The sequence below is a fragment of the Coregonus clupeaformis genome, unplaced genomic scaffold (assembly GCF_020615455.1).
Source record: "Coregonus clupeaformis isolate EN_2021a unplaced genomic scaffold, ASM2061545v1 scaf0088, whole genome shotgun sequence".
NCBI classification, from domain to species: domain Eukaryota; kingdom Metazoa; phylum Chordata; class Actinopteri; order Salmoniformes; family Salmonidae; genus Coregonus; species Coregonus clupeaformis.
The window spans coordinates 292,062-309,203 of NW_025533543.1; the positions used below are offsets into that span (position 1 = coordinate 292,062).

Genomic DNA, 17,142 nt, shown 5'->3' on the forward strand with positions numbered 1-17,142 from the left:
TACAGTTGGCACTATGCATTCGGGCAGGTAGTGTTCTCCTGGCATCTGCCAAACACAGATTCGTCCGTCGGACTGCCAGATGGTGAAGAGTGATTGTGCTGATGTTGCTTCCAGAGGCAGCTTGGAAATAGGTAGTGAGTGTTGCAACCGAGGACAGACAATTTTTACGCGCTACACGCTTCAGCACTCGGCGGTCCCGTTCTGTGAGCTTGTGTGGCCTACTACTTCGCGGCTCAGCCGTTGTTGCTCCTAGACGTTTCCACTTCACAATAACAGCACTTACAGTTGACCAGGACAGCTCTAGCAGGGCAGAAATTTGACAAACTGACTTGTTGGAAAGGTGGCATCCTATGACGGTGCCACGTTGAAAGTCACTGAGCTCTTCAGTAAGGCCATTCTACTGCCAATGTTTGTCATGGAGATTGCATGGCTGTGTGCTCGATTTTATACACCTGTCAACAACGGGTGTGGCTGAAATAGCCAAATCCACTAATTTGAAGGGGTGTCCACATACTTTTGTATATATAGTGTATGTCAAAGTGTGTCAAGCAAGTGAAAGTTACAAAAATTGTGTCAACTGTTAGGACAAGGGATAACAGCTAAATGAAATCCAATTGATGCCACTGCATGAAAATGCACACAAGTGCAAGCTGAAAGAAATTCATTATTTTTGACTGCTGTCAAATCGACACTTTTATTAATTATAATGCCATTATTGCTTTTGTGCTGAGTTTCACTATTTATCAAGGCCACTTGGCGCTTATAATTATGTTTAGGCTACTGATGTTTTCATAATTTGACTGCGCGTCTTTTGACCGTGGGTCTTGGTGGTTGGGGTATTTCTATTTTGTTGTTATAAAAAGAAGCTGTTGCCGTGTTCCAACACATACGCGTTCGGTTTCATAGTTGTAACAAAGGCACTCCACTAATAAAATTGATTGGAAGTATTCAGACCCCTTGACTTTTTCCACATTTTGTTACGTTACAGCCTTATTCTAAAATGGATGAAATTACACAATACCCCAAAATGGCAAAGCAAAAACAGGTTTTTAGAAAGGTTTGCTAATTTATATTTAAAAAATAAAACAAAAACCTGAAATACACGTAAGTATTCAGACCCTTTACTCAGTACTTTGTTGAAGCACCTTTGGCAGCGATTACAGCCTCGAGTCTTCTTGGGTATGATGCTACAAGCTTGGCACACCTGTCTTTGAGGAGTTTCTCCCATTCTTCTCTGCAGATCCTCTCAAGCTCTGTCCGGTTGGATGGGGAGATTCGCTGCACATTTATTTTCAGGTCTCTCCAGAGATGTTCAATCGGGTTCAAGTACGGGCTCTGGCTGGGTCACTCAAGGACATTCAGAGACTTGTCCCGAAGCCACTCCTGTGCTTAGGGTCATTGTCCTGTTGGGATGTGAACCTTCGCCCCAGTCTGAGGTCCTGAGTGCTCTGGGGCAGGGTTTCATCAAGGACCTCTCTGTACTTCACTCCGTTCATCTTTCCGTCGATCCTGACTAGTCTCCCAGGACCTGCCGCTGAAAAACATCCCCACAGCATGATGCTGCCACCAACATGCTTCACCGTAGGGATGGTGCCAGGTTTCCTCCAGACGTGACGCTTGGCATTCAGGCCAAAGAGTTCAATCTTGGTTTCATCATACCAGAGAATCTTGTTTATCATGGTCTGAGAGTCCTTTAGGTGCCTTTTGGCAAACTCCAAGCGGGCTGTCATGTGCATTTTACTGAGGAATGGCTTCAGTCTGGCCACTCTACCATAAAGGCCTGAATTGTAGCGTGCTGCAGAGATGGTTGTCCTTCTGGAAGGTTCGCCCATCTCCACAGAATAACTCTAGAGCTCTGTCAGAGTGACCATTGGGTTCTTGGTCATCTCCCTGACCAAGGCCCTTCTCCCCCGATTGCTCAGTTTGGCCGGGCGGCCAGCTCTAGGAAGAGTCTTGGTGGTTCCAAACTTCTTCCATTTAAGAATGATGGAGGCCACTGTGTTCTTGGGGACCTTCAATGCTGCAGAAATGTTTTGGTACCCTTTCCCAGATCTGTGCCTCAACACAATCCTGTCTCGGAGCTCTACAGACAATTATTTCGACCTCATGGCTTGGTTTTTCCTCTGACATGCACTGTCAACTGTGGGACCTTATATAGACAGGTGTGTGCCTCTCCAAATCATTTCTAATCAATTGAATTTACCACAGGTGGACTCCAATCAAGTCGTAAAAACATCTCAAGTATCATCAACGGAAACAGGATGCACCTGAGCTCAATTTCGAGTCTCATAGCAAAGGGTCTGAATACTTATGTAAATAAGATATTTCTGTTTTTTATTTGTAATACATTTGCCAAAATTTCAAAAAACCTGTTCTCGCTTTGCCATTATGGGGTAGTGCGAGTAGATTGATGAGGATTTTTTTATTTATTTAATCAATTTTAGAATAAGACTAACGTAACAATATGTGGAAAAAGTCAAAGTGTGAATACTTTCCGAATGCACTGTATAGCCTACATTAATAAACTAATGAAAATGCTATTGTGTTATTTGAAATAAATAAAAAATCTTATTCTAATAAAGACAACCAGATTATTAGTTTTGCGATAGCATATATGAATTATATAAATTACACTGTTAGAATGTTGCAGTCAGAATGACTGCTCATAAGCTTGTAGGGGGGAGTCAGAATGTTGTAGTCCATCGAGGCCCAGCAATTGTAGTGTTAAAGAATGATTTTTAAGCCTTGACTAGGGTTGTTACGGTGACGGTATTACCGCCACACCGGCGGTCACGAGTCATGACGGCAGTTTAGTCACGGTAATTAGGCTTCTCCAAGCTCTGATGCAACTGATGGTCATTAGTAGCCTACCAAACTTGCTAACTGCCTGGTACTCAGCACTGTATTGTCCCTCTAATCACTCTGACATCAATAAACAAAAATCTAATCAAACACTTCATGAGAGCCCATGAGCTCATGTTGCACAACATTTCTATAGACTATGCAACTGCGTGAGAAAACAGAGTTTTGATGACCTCTTAAAAAGAGGAGGATCCCATCAGCTTTCTATAGGCTAGGCCTACTATATTTATTTCTCAACTTTCCTAATATTAAGCACATTGCTTTGCTTTACAACAGGAGCATAGCCTACCTGGCTGGCATGAAAATGAACCACGGGAAAAGCATCCTCCATTCGCTATTTAACTGCATAGATGACATGTATTTTTTTCCCCATGCTCCTGTTCTGAGACAGGTGCATGATAATGGTCCATTCTAAATCAAAACTAATTTCACACATATATTATTTAGTATATGTAAAGACAACATTAAATTAAGAATAATATTAGCATATCACTTGTGAATGATGTATTATCACTTGTGAATGATGCCCAGCTTGTGCAGTAAGGCACAAAATCATAGTCGCACACCTCATGTAACCTAGCCCATTGTCCTATATGTTTTGATCAGGTTTGTATCACAACTAAAGTTGCCAAATAACTCCTTAAAATTAAGCATATTAATCTGCTTTATAACGGGTGTAGAGCCTAACTGGCATACATAGGATGCGCGTGAGTTTCAAGTTTGGGGAAGATAATGTTCCCATAAAAATGCACCTTTATAATAAAGCATTACATGCATAATCGCATTTGCCGTCACTTTCGAGAACAGTGTTATCCCGCTAATTGATGAATTTTGGAACATTTGCGCATATATCCTACTGCTGTGTGCGCATTGCTGCGCTTATAATGTGAAGAAATAGCCTAATAGTTTATCAACATTTTTATGCTAAACGTTCTGATCTGTCGCATCAGCCTCATTGCTTTTAAAAGGTTTTTTAAAGCTAGTGGTTGTATTCATTTGGGATCTATCGCATCCCGCAACTGTCCCAGACTATGTTTGGAATATTTATTTATTAAGTTGACCAATAGAATATGTCAACTTTTGTACTATGGGGGATAGTAGATTGACATATGCTAGTGCTTTTGCTGTTCGTTAGGCCTACTAATCTTGTTGGCTGACGAAAAGTAGGCTAGATGTAGACGGTTCTAACATCTTCAATATGCGCCTGGGAATTCAATAAGAGGGACGCGCGAATTGCGTCTCTAATGTGTCTGTCGTCATACACTTGTAGCCTACTTCTTAGCTGAAATGCCTGTGAGAAGGACCCGATCACGTGAGGGGCATTGGCCAATAAGAATTGAGATATCTGAGAGAGCTATGTGAGTGAGAGGTGCTTTGGAGCATGGCAGCAGGGAATTATAATTATTATATTCAGCCCAAGGGCACAACGGCCACTTTGGCTGCAAAAGGCATGGCTTTTTTAGGGTGCATTACAGCCACACAAGGCGGATGCTGCCGGGAAATTCGAGGCCTGGTGAGAATATTATCAAGTGCTTGTCAAATTGTAAATGAGAGACTGATGAAATGTGTGCGGCTTGCACAAGAAACAAATTAGAGCTCATCCCTTTCATGCAACTTAAAAAACAACAACATTAGATTCCCATCATGCAGCCTTAGAATGTATAAAAAATCTAAACATATAGCCCAACGTTTGTACCACAACTAAAGTTGCATAAATAACTCTAAATTAAGCATAGGAACAGTTTCTTTGTTAACCGCTCAACACAGAATAGCTGCATGTGCACACTTCCTTTGAAATCGTTTGGAGAAAATATCCTTTCTATTTCATTAAGCTATGTTAAATTTTATTAGTCATACTATAAAATAATGCCACGGAATTCTAAGCAAATCTTGTCTGCTAAATGAACTAGCGTATCCCACAGCAATATGGCATAGCCATATCAGGGCCTAACATAAGAACAACTCCAAGTATGCTATTCTGTTCTTCTGAAATATACTATATTTTCTTCCTATCATGTTTCTTTAGACAGGTCTAAAATAAATGGATTTATTGTGATGGTGCAGGCTATATTAAATGGATTTATTATACTTTAAAATGTAGATGTTCCAAAGGTCTGCATCAGTGGCTTGTAGGCTATGCATGGAAGCAAGGAGATGCTAAACGTGTTTATGTTAATTATCGGTCAATTACCGTGAGACCGGCAGTTTTTTGCTTAATCACCGGCTGACAAAATTTTATGACCGCCACAGCCCTAGCCTTGACACAATTGAGACATGGATTATGTACGTGTGCCATTCAGAGGGTAAATGGGCAAGAAAAACAATTTAAGTGCCTTTGAACAGGGTACGGTAGTAGGTGCCAGGTGCACCGGCTTGAGTGTGTCAAGAACTGCAACGCTGCTGGGTTTTTCACAATCAACAGTTTCCCTTGTGTATCAAGAATGATCCACCACCCAAAGGACATCCAGCCAACTTGACACAACTGTAGGAAGCATTGGAGTCAACATGGTTCAGCATCCCTGTGGAACACTTGATACCTTGTAGTCCATGCCCTGACAAATTGAGGCTGTTCTTAGTGTAGGTGCTAAATGAAAGGGAATACATCCTCATCGCTGGAGACAGACATCACAATCTATAAAAACGGTGTTCACTTCCAATGTTCTTTTCTACTGCTCTGTCTCCAGCGGGTCTTGTTGCTATGCACGTTGCTAACGAATGAGCGGTCCCTTTCATAACATATTGTGGGAGTGTTATGTGACAGAAACCAAGCAGAAATGTGTTCATTAGCCCTTAAAGGAAAATTTCACCCCAAAACTATCTTTTAGTATTTGTTTCATTAGTCCATTGTTGACATAGTCCAAAAATGTTTTGCTTGTCAGCAATCAGGTTTTCAAGATATGTTACTTTCAAAATACAGAAATCATCCCAAAAAAATGCAGCGTCATATGAATCAAAATGCATCATACGGGGATGATTTCTGTACTTTTAAAGTTCGGTATCTTGAACTCTCAGTCACAATCCTTCATACCTCTTTGATCGAAGAGGACCAACACCTGTCCACAGGCAATCCACTCTATAGGAAACCACTGAGAAGTGCCCCTATGGGGAAGGAAAGGACGCACCATAAGGTAATAGGTACAAGTGCCATGTTGGGTCAGTGGGCAGACAACATCTGGTTGACTACACCAGTGGCTCCCAACCTGGGTTATAGGACCCATGGGGGTACTTGGCCTATCCACAGGAGGAACTTGAGAAGACCCATGAGACCATAGGCCTACTGGTAAAATGCACTTGAGGGGGTACTTCTGGGGTAGTCCGAGCAGAGCAAAATTCAGTTGGTGATACAGTCACCAAAAAAGGTTGGGAACCACTGGACTACACCATAAGCACAATAAAGGGCTGAAGGGCTCAATTCAATTCATATAATTTTCCACCTGCGATCAAATTAATTGGAACTAGGTATACGAAGACGTGAGTACAGACTAGTTTGTTGACACAGACATACACAGCACAGCCCAAATACTGCTAGGCAAATTTGATTAAATCTGGCCAATTACACTAAGTACTAGGCCTACATCAGATGTTTCACTATGGGAGAACCGAACGCTAAGGTAGACAGCTCTCCGTTCACCTGAAAATACTTTTAAATCTCTATTTAATCAGCTCATTATCAAGACACAATTCTTTGAATGTTCAAATTCTTGGGCTTACAGAATCAATTAACCTGCCTGGAGGATCACTCAGCAGAAGTAGCAGCATGGCTGTTTAATCCAGACAGCAAACACAGAAATCACAGCCCCTGAAGTCTCTCTCCTCTCACCTCTCCCTGGCTGGCTCATTTAACCAGTGAGCGTGGCAATTTAAAAAGAGATCCTTGCCAAGCAAGCCCGCCCAGCTGCCACACCATTGGGAAGGCAGGGAGGAAACCGGGCTACTTAAACACTTCCTACTCCCTGCTCAGCTCAACCAGTGTCTCTTGCTGAGGGGTGTATTATTAACTAGGCCTACCAAGCACCAGCCCTCAAGTCACTACTGTTAAAACAAAGCAACAGTAAACATGTCGTCCCCCACGAATGATGCAGCACCCCCTTGGGCCAATCAGTGTATTTTGTAAATGATGGATCTCTAAGGCAAGACGCATCATTCACCCAAGTTTAGTCAAAATCGGGTCAGTGTTGTCTGAGATATCGCGTGTCGCTAACGTACGTACAGTTGATTACTATAGCGCCCCTCTTGGGCCAATCAGTGTAATTTTGTAAATGCCCGATTTCTATGACAAGACGCATCATTCACCCAAGTTTCGTCAAAATTGGGCCAGTGGTGTCTGAGATATCGTGTGGGTTAACTAGACTAATATACCTGCGCATGTGTGCCAAATTTCATTACTCTGAGTCAAACAGATCAAGAGATATAAACATGTGTCTGTAATAGCGCCACTGGTCGATATGAAAGTTCTCGCATTTGTTGAGTCTTGACAGTGTTTGCAACATGTATACCAAATTTTGTAACAATACGAATATCCTTGACTGATTTATATGCATTTATGTGCAAGACCACGCCCACGTGAATGTTTATTGGTCAATAGCAGCAATGTTGTTTTAGGTACTAGTCTGGAAAATATTGTGTTAAGAGACCTTTGTCCATAGATGCAACATACACTATATATACAAAAAAGTATGTGGACACCCCTTCAAATTAGTGGATTTGGCTATTTCAGCCACACCCGTTGCTGACAGGTGTATAAAATAGAGCACCCAGCCATGCAATCTCCATAGACAAACATTGGCAGTAGAATGGCCTTACTGAAGAGCTCAATGACATTCAACATGCCACCGTCATAGGATGCCACCTTTCCAACAAGTCAGTTCATCAAGTTTCTGCCCTGGTAGAGCTGCCCCGGTCAACTGTAAGTGCTGTGATTGTGAAGTGGAAACGTCTCGGAGCAACAACGACTCTGCCGACAAATGGTAGGACACACAAGGTCACAGAACGGGACTGCCGAAGCGCGTAAGAATTGTCTGTCCTCGGTTGCAACACTCACTACCGAGTTCCAAAATGACTCTGGAAGCAACGTCAGCACAAGAACTGTTCGTCGGGAGATTCATGAAATGGGTTTCCATGGCCGAGCAGCCGCACACAAGCTTAAGATCACCATGCGCAATGCCAAACGTCGGCTGGAGTGGTGTAAAGCTTGCTGCCATTGGACTCTGCAGTGGAAACGCGTTCTCTGGAGTGATGTATCACGCTTCACCATCTAGCCGTCTGACGAACAAATCTGGGTTTTGCGGATGCCAGGAGAACGCTAACTGCCCGAATGCATAGTGCCAACTGTAAAGTTTGGTGGAGGAGGAATAATGGTCTGGAGCTGTTTTTCATGGTTCGGGCTAGCCCCCTTAGTTCCAGTGAAGGGAAATCTTAACGCTACAGCATACAATGACATTCTAGAAGATTCTATGCTTCCAACTTTGTGGCAACAGTTTGGGGAAGGCCATTTGCTATTTCAGCATGACAATGCCCCCGTGCACAAAGCGAGGTCCATACAGAAATGGTTTGTCGAGATCGGTGTGGAAGAACTTGACTGGCCTGCACAGAGCCCTGACCTCAACCACATCGAACACCTTTGGGATGAATTGGAACGCTGACTGCGAGCCAGGCCTAATCGCCCAACATCAGAGGCCGACCTCACTAATGCTCGTGGCTGAATGGAAGCAAGTCCCCACAGCAATGTTCCAACATCTAGTGGAAAGCCTTCCCAGAAGAGTGGAGGCTGTTATAGCTGAAAAGGGGGGACCAACTCCATATTGATGGGAATTGGGTTCCATTTGGGATGCAACTCAGAAATCCAATCCTCCACTACTCCAATGATTCAGGTTAAGAGGATAGAAGTGAATTTCCAATCGCCAGTTAACCCTCCCCTGACATAGCCACCCGCACAATTCCCTTTGGAACGACCCTTGTCCCCAAACTTAATTATAACCACCAAAACCACTCAATTAAGACCTCAATGGATAAATAAAATAGTACCTTTATATATATTTTTTTATTCTCTGTACTGTGGCGTGGGAGGACTCAAGCACATTGACAGCATTGTGTATTACAGCATATAGAGAGAGAGCTGTGATGTTGAGCTGTGATAACCTGATAAGGCCCGGCCCACGCATGCATCCTTTGTTCTTGCAGTAGCAGGATTCAGGAGGGAGGTCTATAGAAGGGAAATGGGATCGGCAGCGACTGCGTGACAAACACGGACATCACTTAATCTAAAGGCCCCGTGGCTAAGTGGAGGGCCCGAATGAAAGAGGAGCTCTGGACGCATCGATCTGCCGTTTGAGGTTATTAGTGAGCCTTTACCACAGAGGGTGTATGTGCGGTGTGTGTATGTGTGTGTATGTATGTGCGTGTGTTTGTGGTGTGTCTGTGTATGTGTATGTGTGCGAGGTTGTATGTGTGCGTGTGCGTGTATGCCCGGTGTGTGTGTGGCCCAGGGGACCACTAAGTATGTCTGCTCTGCTCAGCCTCCCTCTCCATCCTGGTAATTAATCGGCCATTTGGACCTAGTTAGCTGCCTACCTCTCTCCACTCCACTCTTTACTGGAGCCTTGACTGATGTAGCCCCTGATTGTTTTCTATGGGGAGGCTGCATGGGGCATCCTGAGCGGATAGCACAGGGCAGGCTACCCCTTGTCTCAGTCAAACTACATTATGGACAGAGTTGGACATGTCAGAGGACAGGAGAGTTAGGACTGAGCTGGAGTCTGCTGTAAATGTTACTAAAACATCATTCAGCCGTATAGCCTAATAGAGTACAGGCATATAGAGTATCTTTGGAGAAAAATAAATAAATAAATAAATAATAATAATAATGCATTTTCTTACTAGCACCGACTTTGCTGATAGCTACTTTACTGAGGAAAAATGGACTTACTATGATTGTGATAAGTGGTTGTCTCACCTAGCTATCTTAAGATGGATGCACAACTGTAAGTCACTCTGGATAAGATTGCCTGCTAAATGACTAAAATGTAAATGTAGCCCTTTCACCATCTGCCCAATGGATGACCCAGGCAGCCAGATGGATTGTGTAAGTCATACAGATGGACAGACAGACAGAGCAACACACATACACGTCATTACAACAACACACACTCACATTACACACACATTGTCCCCACCTCCCTGGGCCAGCCACTCACCCTCTCCAGGTCCTGGCGTAGGTGTGTGAACAGTTTGAGGCGTCGGTAGAGCACGTCTTGCTCCTGCTGCGCCAGGTTATCTACCTCGTCTCTCTTCAACGTCAACAGAGGACGGTTGAAGTTGGACTTCCTCCTCAGCTTCCAGAACTGGTACAAGAAGTCCACGTGGGCGTCCGGCAGGCCCAGGTTCTCCGCCACGTCCTTGGGGTCCACCAGGCGGTAGAACTCGTCCTCCAGCTCCTGTAGTTTCTGTTTGCGCTGGCTGGCCTTCTCCCTCTCTATCTGGTCCCGGTCTGGACGCTCCACAGGCGGCAGCGGCCGCTCTAATGGTGGCGGCTCGCTGGTCGCTTGGTGGTGGTCCGCCGCGGTGACGGTGGCTCTGTGCTCGTTGCCCTGTCCAGCCCAGTCTGGTTTGCTGGCACCAGCGCTGTTGGTGTGGTTACTGTTGCCGGTCATGGCGTTGTTACTGTTGCCGGGTGCGGTAGTGCTGCTGTGCTCTAGGCAGTAGGATTTGAAGCGCACTTCATCGTTCTCGGCCAGGATGGTGCGCATCTCCAGACCATGGTCAAAGGCGCAGGTCACATGGAAGGCCACAATGCAGGAGGGCATGGAGCACTGGGGAGGGAGGGAGGGAGGAAGGAGGAGAGGAGGAGGGAGGTAGGGAGTGAGGTGAGGAGGAGAGGAAGCAAAAGAGAGTAAAGGAAAGATAGGTTTCAAATATGAGTGTCACGTCAACACTGCTTCAGTTGTTAAACACACATACAGATGACCGTACACAGTCACACAGTCTGTAGCTGATGATGTTGTCTTCACACAAACAGAAACATGGTAACGACTGCTACGCAATACTGTCACAACTCCTTCCTCTGCCACCACAGAGAGAAATGTGCATGACAGAGATTGTGTTCAGAGAAATGAGTGTTCGGTCTGCCTCTGTCCTATCTACCCCAGACCAACAGGAGCTCCGCTATCTCCTGACCTGTGGGCAACATGATCAAAATAATTATTGGTTCCTATATTAGTATCAGAAGCCACAGAGAACAACATCTGTCCGTGCCTCCCTGCATTACAACCACAGTCTAAAATCAAACCTCTGTTGTTGTCTTTCCTCAGCCCTATCCATTTCAGACCTCACCAAAGACTGCCTCCGGGAGAGGTCTCATGGGGGGATGGGGGGAGGATGGGGGATGGCAGTGTTTTTCATGGCATCAGAGAGCAGCAGAACAAGAGGCCCACATTCTCTTAGGGCCTGGGATGACAATGACAGGCCTGCTCAGCTCAGGGGCTGCGTCCCAAACGGTACCCTATTCCCTATATAGTGCAGTACTTTTGATCGGGGCTCCAGTCAAAAGTACTGCACTATGTGGGTAATATGGTGCCATGTGGGACATAGCCAAGGTGAAATGGCTCTCCTCTCCTCTGTCACGCCTCTCTTTCTCTCTTTCCCTTTCTTTCGCTCTGTCTCCAGAGGCCCAACTCACAGAAGATATCAGAGCCCACTTGTCACTCTGGCCCTCTCCTGTGCCCATTCTACCTCTTTATCCCTCCCTCCCTCTCTCTCTCTGCCTCTTCCTCTCCCTGTTCTCCAGAGGCCCAACTCCCTCCCATCACTGAAGCAGAGAGGAGAACGTGGCGTTATGACTCTCCCATTCCATGCTTTCTCTCTCTTCATCACAGTAGAGTATCCCACTCGTCTCAGTGGCTGTCTCTCTCCTGAGGGTTGAGAGCCCATACGGCACTGTCTGCCATGATGAGGCGAGAGAGATCAGCCAGAACTGGAAATCACTATTCCTCATCTCTTTACCCTGCAGCTTGGTAATGCCCTCAATACCAGCTCTCCACACTGACTCCCATTGTCAGGCCGCTAAACGTTAAATGGAAGTAGTTCTCTTCAGTCCAAATATATCACACTGTCTGTCTGGTGGATAGTGGATACAGATACAGTACAAGCTCTGCTGCTTCACTGCACCCTTACTAGACATGTCAACGTTATGAGAGTAAGTACCAGACCATAGCCTTAGTGTGTGTCCCAAATGGCACCCTATTCCCTATATAGTGCACTTATTCAAGTAGTGCGTTATGTAGGGAATAGGATGCATTTGGGACACAGCCTTATTGATGAGCTACATTAAAATGATCAGTATTTTAATATAATAATCCTCCAATAAAACATAAATCATAATTTGTCAGACAGCAATTTCTCTGAATATAAACGTGTTTAGTTAGTGCAGCTGGTTTCAGTTGTTTGGTGTCAAACAGGCCCAGCTTGCTATCTGGGGGTTTGTCGATTTGTTCAGAGCCTCATCATCTGCCATCTCTCTGACTCCTCTGCTTTCACACAAAACGTACTGATATTAATATGTATCCGATATGTGACCTGTTACAGAAAGCTGGGCATATGATGCACGTCACTACTTCACAGGAGGCATTTGAACATCAAAATTCGTTTTTTGGCAGAAATGCCTTCTTGTGAACTTTCATGTGCCTTAATAACAAACTGGTATGTAATCCGTAAATATATAGAAGTCAAATGTGAAATCACAAAACTGTTTAGGCACAGAAAAAACCATGATTGGTTGAGATAATGAGAGGGCTGGGACATTCACGAGGTAGAGAGTCCATTCTGTCACTCAAGGCTTCTCTGTCAAATGGCACATCCTGCTCTCTGCTGCCGTGGATATTTGAAAGATCCATTGGATTTACTCATATTTTCATCATGGACTACATGCAAAGTGTAGCTACAACTTTCAATACCAGTGTTGTGCTGAATACAGCTACTGGTATCAACACAGCTCTGTCTTCTGTGGCTAAAGCAGTCTGGACTGGTTGAAGTCGAGTGGGAAGGATTATTTTGGAAGTGTTTCAGTCTGCCGTGAATCATCATAATCCATACACCAGTAAGAGTCTACAGTTAAAATGCCAAGATAGCTACATGTACATACGTTATTGTCTCAACTGTATGATAAAGTTGTTTTCATTGCTAGATATTGTTAGCTATGGGGAGAACAAGTATTTGATACACTGCCGATTTAGCAGGTTTTCCTACTTACAAAGCATGTAGAGGTCTGTAATTTTTATCATAGGTACACTTCAACTGTGAGAGACGGAATCTAAAACAAAAAAATCATACAATGTGATTTTCTGGATTTAAGTAATTAATTTGCATTTTATTGCATGACATAAGTATTTGATCACCTACCAACCAGTAAGAATTCCGGCTCTCACAGACCTGTTAGTTTTTCTTTAAGAAGCCCTCCTGTTCTCCACTCATTACCTGTATTAACTGCACCTGTTTGAACTCGTTACCTGTATAAAAAGACACCGGTCCACACACTCAATCAAACAGACTCCAACCTCTCCACAATGGCCAAGACCAGAGAGCTGTATAAGGACATCAGGGATAAAATTGTAGACCTGCACAAGGCTGGGATGGGCTACAGGACAATAGGCAAGCAGCTTGGTGAGAAGGCAACAACTGTTGGCGCAATTATTAGAAAATGGAAGAAGTTCAAGATGACGGTCAATCACCCTCGGTCTGGGGCTCCATGCAAGATCTCACCTCGTGGCGCATCAATGATCATGAGAAAGGTGAGGGATCAGCCCAGAACTACACGGCAGGACCTGGTCAATGACCTGAAGAGAGCTGGGACCACAGTCTCAAAGAAAACCATTAGTAACACACTACGCCGTCATGGATTAAAATCCTGCAGCGCACGCAAGGTCCCCCTGCTCAAGCCAGCGCATGTCCAGGCCCGTCTGAAGTTTGCCAATGACCATCTGGATGATCCAGAGGAGGAATGGGAGAAGGTCATGTGGTCTGATGAGACAAAAATAGAGCTTTTTGGTCTAAACTCCACTCGCCGTGTTTGGAGGAAGAAGAAGGATGAGTACAACCCCAAGAACACCATCCCAACCGTGAAGCATGGAGGTGGAAACATCATTCTTTGGGGATGCTTTTCTGCAAAGGGGACAGGACGACTGCACTGTATTGAGGTGAGGATGGATGGGGCCATGTATCGCGAGATCTTGGCCAACAACCTCCTTCCCTCAGTAAGAGCATTGAAGATGGGTCGTTGCTGGGTCTTCCAGCATGACAACGACCCGAAACACACAGCCAGGGCAACTAAGGAGTGGCTCCGTAAGAAGCATCTCAAGGTCCTGGAGTGGCCTAGCCAGTCTCCAGACCTGAACCCAATAGAAAATCTTTGGAGGGAGCTGAAAGTCCGTATTGCCCAGCGACAGCCCCGTAACCTGAAGGATCTGGAGAAGGTCTGTATGGAGGAGTGGGCCAAAATCCCTGCTGCAGTGTGTGCAAACCTGGTTAAGACCTACAGGAAACTTATGATCTCTGTAATTGCAAACAAAGGTTTCTGTACCAAATATTAAGTTCTGCTTTTCTGATGTATCAAATACTTATGTCATGCAATAAAATGCAAATTAATTACTTAAAAATCATACAATGTGATTTTCTGGATTTTTGTTTTAGATTCAGTCTCTCACAGTTGAAGTGTACCTATGATAAAAATTACAGACCTCTATATGCTTTGTAAGTAGGAAAACCTGCAAAATCGGCAGTGTATCAAATACTTATTCTCCCCACTGTAGCTAGTTAGCTAGACAGTTGCATACAGGTACCGTTATAGGTTGCTTCGTCCCGCAACGAGCCATTGGCTAGCTGAGCTGGCCAGTTGCATTTTGCTGCTAATGTTGATTGCTGATGTGCTAAGGCATGCATGACGATAATCTTTTTCATGTTTGCCAGTTTGTCATGTTTAACTAGGGAGGATGGGGGGTTCTACTATGCTATATGGAATTGTTTTAAGAAAGTCATACCAAGGATCATTTAGCTATTTGATTTATAATTTAAAAAAATGTTTTAATTATTTGATGAAAATTAGTTTTGGCCTTACTGCCCATTCAAACGCATTGAATAACAGATTCACTATATGGAACAACAGATAGTCCCAAAAATAAATAAAAGGGAAGTTTGTTCTGAAATGTCAGTCCTACAGTATATCTGAAAGATATAAGAAAGATCAGGAGACATTCATTTATTTATTTCTTTACATGTATTTAACCCCTTATGCACTAAATAGTCTCCATATATACTTCCATAATTTTTTTAACTGGTACCGGGGACCTTCAGACGAGTCTTGTGAGGCCTAGAGCAAAACAACCAACATGTACGTGTTCGTGAGAGTCTCATCTTTCCATAGATGAGTCATATTAGGAGGGGTCATAACTGTTGGGAAACCACAGAGAGACGTTGGCAGATCGGCTGTACCGACTTCAGACGAGTCCCAAGACGCTTGTGGGGGTCTCAGATCAAAACAGAGAACACAATCGTCTTCGTGAGAGTCTCATCTTTCCATAGAGGCCAAACCATTCTGACGCTACAGACGATTTTGTGAGTAGACCGATTTTCGGGATGTCTCATGGTCTGACAAACACCTCTCTAGCTCTGTCACATTTCACCGCAGATGCGGAAGTGCGACATAGAGGATGCGGTGGGATGCATCCAATGCAAAAAAACAGATATCTCGAGCTGAAACGGACATTCTAAAAATCTGTTTTTCGCTTTGTCATGATGGGGTATTATGTGTAGATTTACTTTATTTATTTAATCAATTTTAGAATAAGGCTGTAACGTAACAAAATTTAGAAAAGTCAAGGGGTCTGAATACTTTCTCTTATGCTCTCAGGCTAGATTAGTTTGTTCATAATAACCTGAACCAAAGTTACTCAAAGGATCTTATGATATAGGCCTAAGTCTAGATATTGTTTTTACCTAAGCCTTGTGTTTTAAGTTTTTCCTCATTGTAGGCTACTACAAGTATTTTATTGTTCAAATCTTTTATTTGTTCCAATGTGGATTCTTTAAGAGATGGGTGGGTCTAAGGCTTTAGAGGGTGTGAAAGATGCTAAATGGGCGTAAACAAAAAGCAGCACTGTAGCTGTTCAATGTGAAAGGTTATCTTTATTAAACAACAATAGGCAATTCAATACTGTAAATGTTTTGCCTAGTGGGGTAACTTGGTGAGATAATGTTCAGAGAAGCAATTTTGGTGAAAGTATTCATTTTCTAAATATATGTTTCCCAAGGATTAATGTAGAGCAAGTGTGAAAATCACAGCAAAATGTTTGAATACCTTTTTCTCCTAAATGGGATTATACGTTTATCAACTATTAAAGCAGCATTACTTTCCCATGTTTCCTCCAACTATAGTGGATGATATGCCATTTTGAAGCTCTGAGTCTGTACTTTTATCCAATGTAAAAAAAAACACAATTTCAAATTTTAGAACATAAGACTGAAAATAGATGGTGGGTCACATATGTGCTGCTCATTAAAATGAAGAACTCCTTATCACACCTTCATGGCATCTTTAACACCCGCAGGTGCACTGACATGCTAATATAAATTAGGGGGCTTACTGTGTGTGCGTGTGCATCTGGCGATACTATTGTGTGTACTGGTGCAGTAAGGTGGTGTTTCCTGGTACTGTGATAAATGTGACTCATATTGCGTGTGTCTCACCTGTATGCAGGTGCCTGTGTGTTCTCGACACAGGCTGCAGGACAGGGCCCAGCGGCTGGCGGGGATGTGGGATACCTTGGTAATGGGCTCCATCTTCTCTGGGCAGCCTATACTTACCTGGATACCACGCACACACACACACACACACACACACACACACACACACACACACACACACACACACACACACACACAATGTCAATACAGATGTGTCTTACAAGACATTAATACAGACACTCACAACACCTACATGTATAGGGTTTCCAGAACAGATTTTTTGTTGTTGTATTGAACATGTTTTTACAGATGCTCATCAGGCACTTTGCCTCACAAACATTATACAGACTTTGAGATTGTAAGCAGTTCTTCACTGAATGTCATGTTCTCTGTAAAGTCTATATGACCATCAGGTCATAAAGAGAGCATGCTGCATGCTAAGTATTCCTAGAGCCCAGTGTCCTCCCATGAAGGGCTTTTCCCTTCCGCCCAGCTTCCGACATTCATTCCCCCACATTCATATTCCTCTCTCTGAAAAGAGTCTTTCTGTAA

The 17,142-nt window shown here is 43.8% G+C and overlaps 1 protein-coding gene across 5 annotated transcripts in view; it reads right to left on the reverse strand.

The window, feature by feature from the left end:
* Window positions 1-17,142, reverse strand: part of LOC121574240 (protein Jade-1) — a 157,330-nt gene that overhangs the window by 44,172 nt on the left and 96,016 nt on the right. For all 5 annotated transcript variants that reach the window (XM_045213211.1, XM_045213210.1, XM_045213209.1 and 2 more), the window contains 2 exons: window positions 16,594-16,710; window positions 10,056-10,670 (listed from right to left, as the gene is read on the reverse strand). In XM_045213211.1, the coding sequence (XP_045069146.1) occupies window positions 10,056-10,670; window positions 16,594-16,710 (732 nt within the window). The remainder of the gene's footprint in view (window positions 1-10,055; window positions 10,671-16,593; window positions 16,711-17,142) is intronic.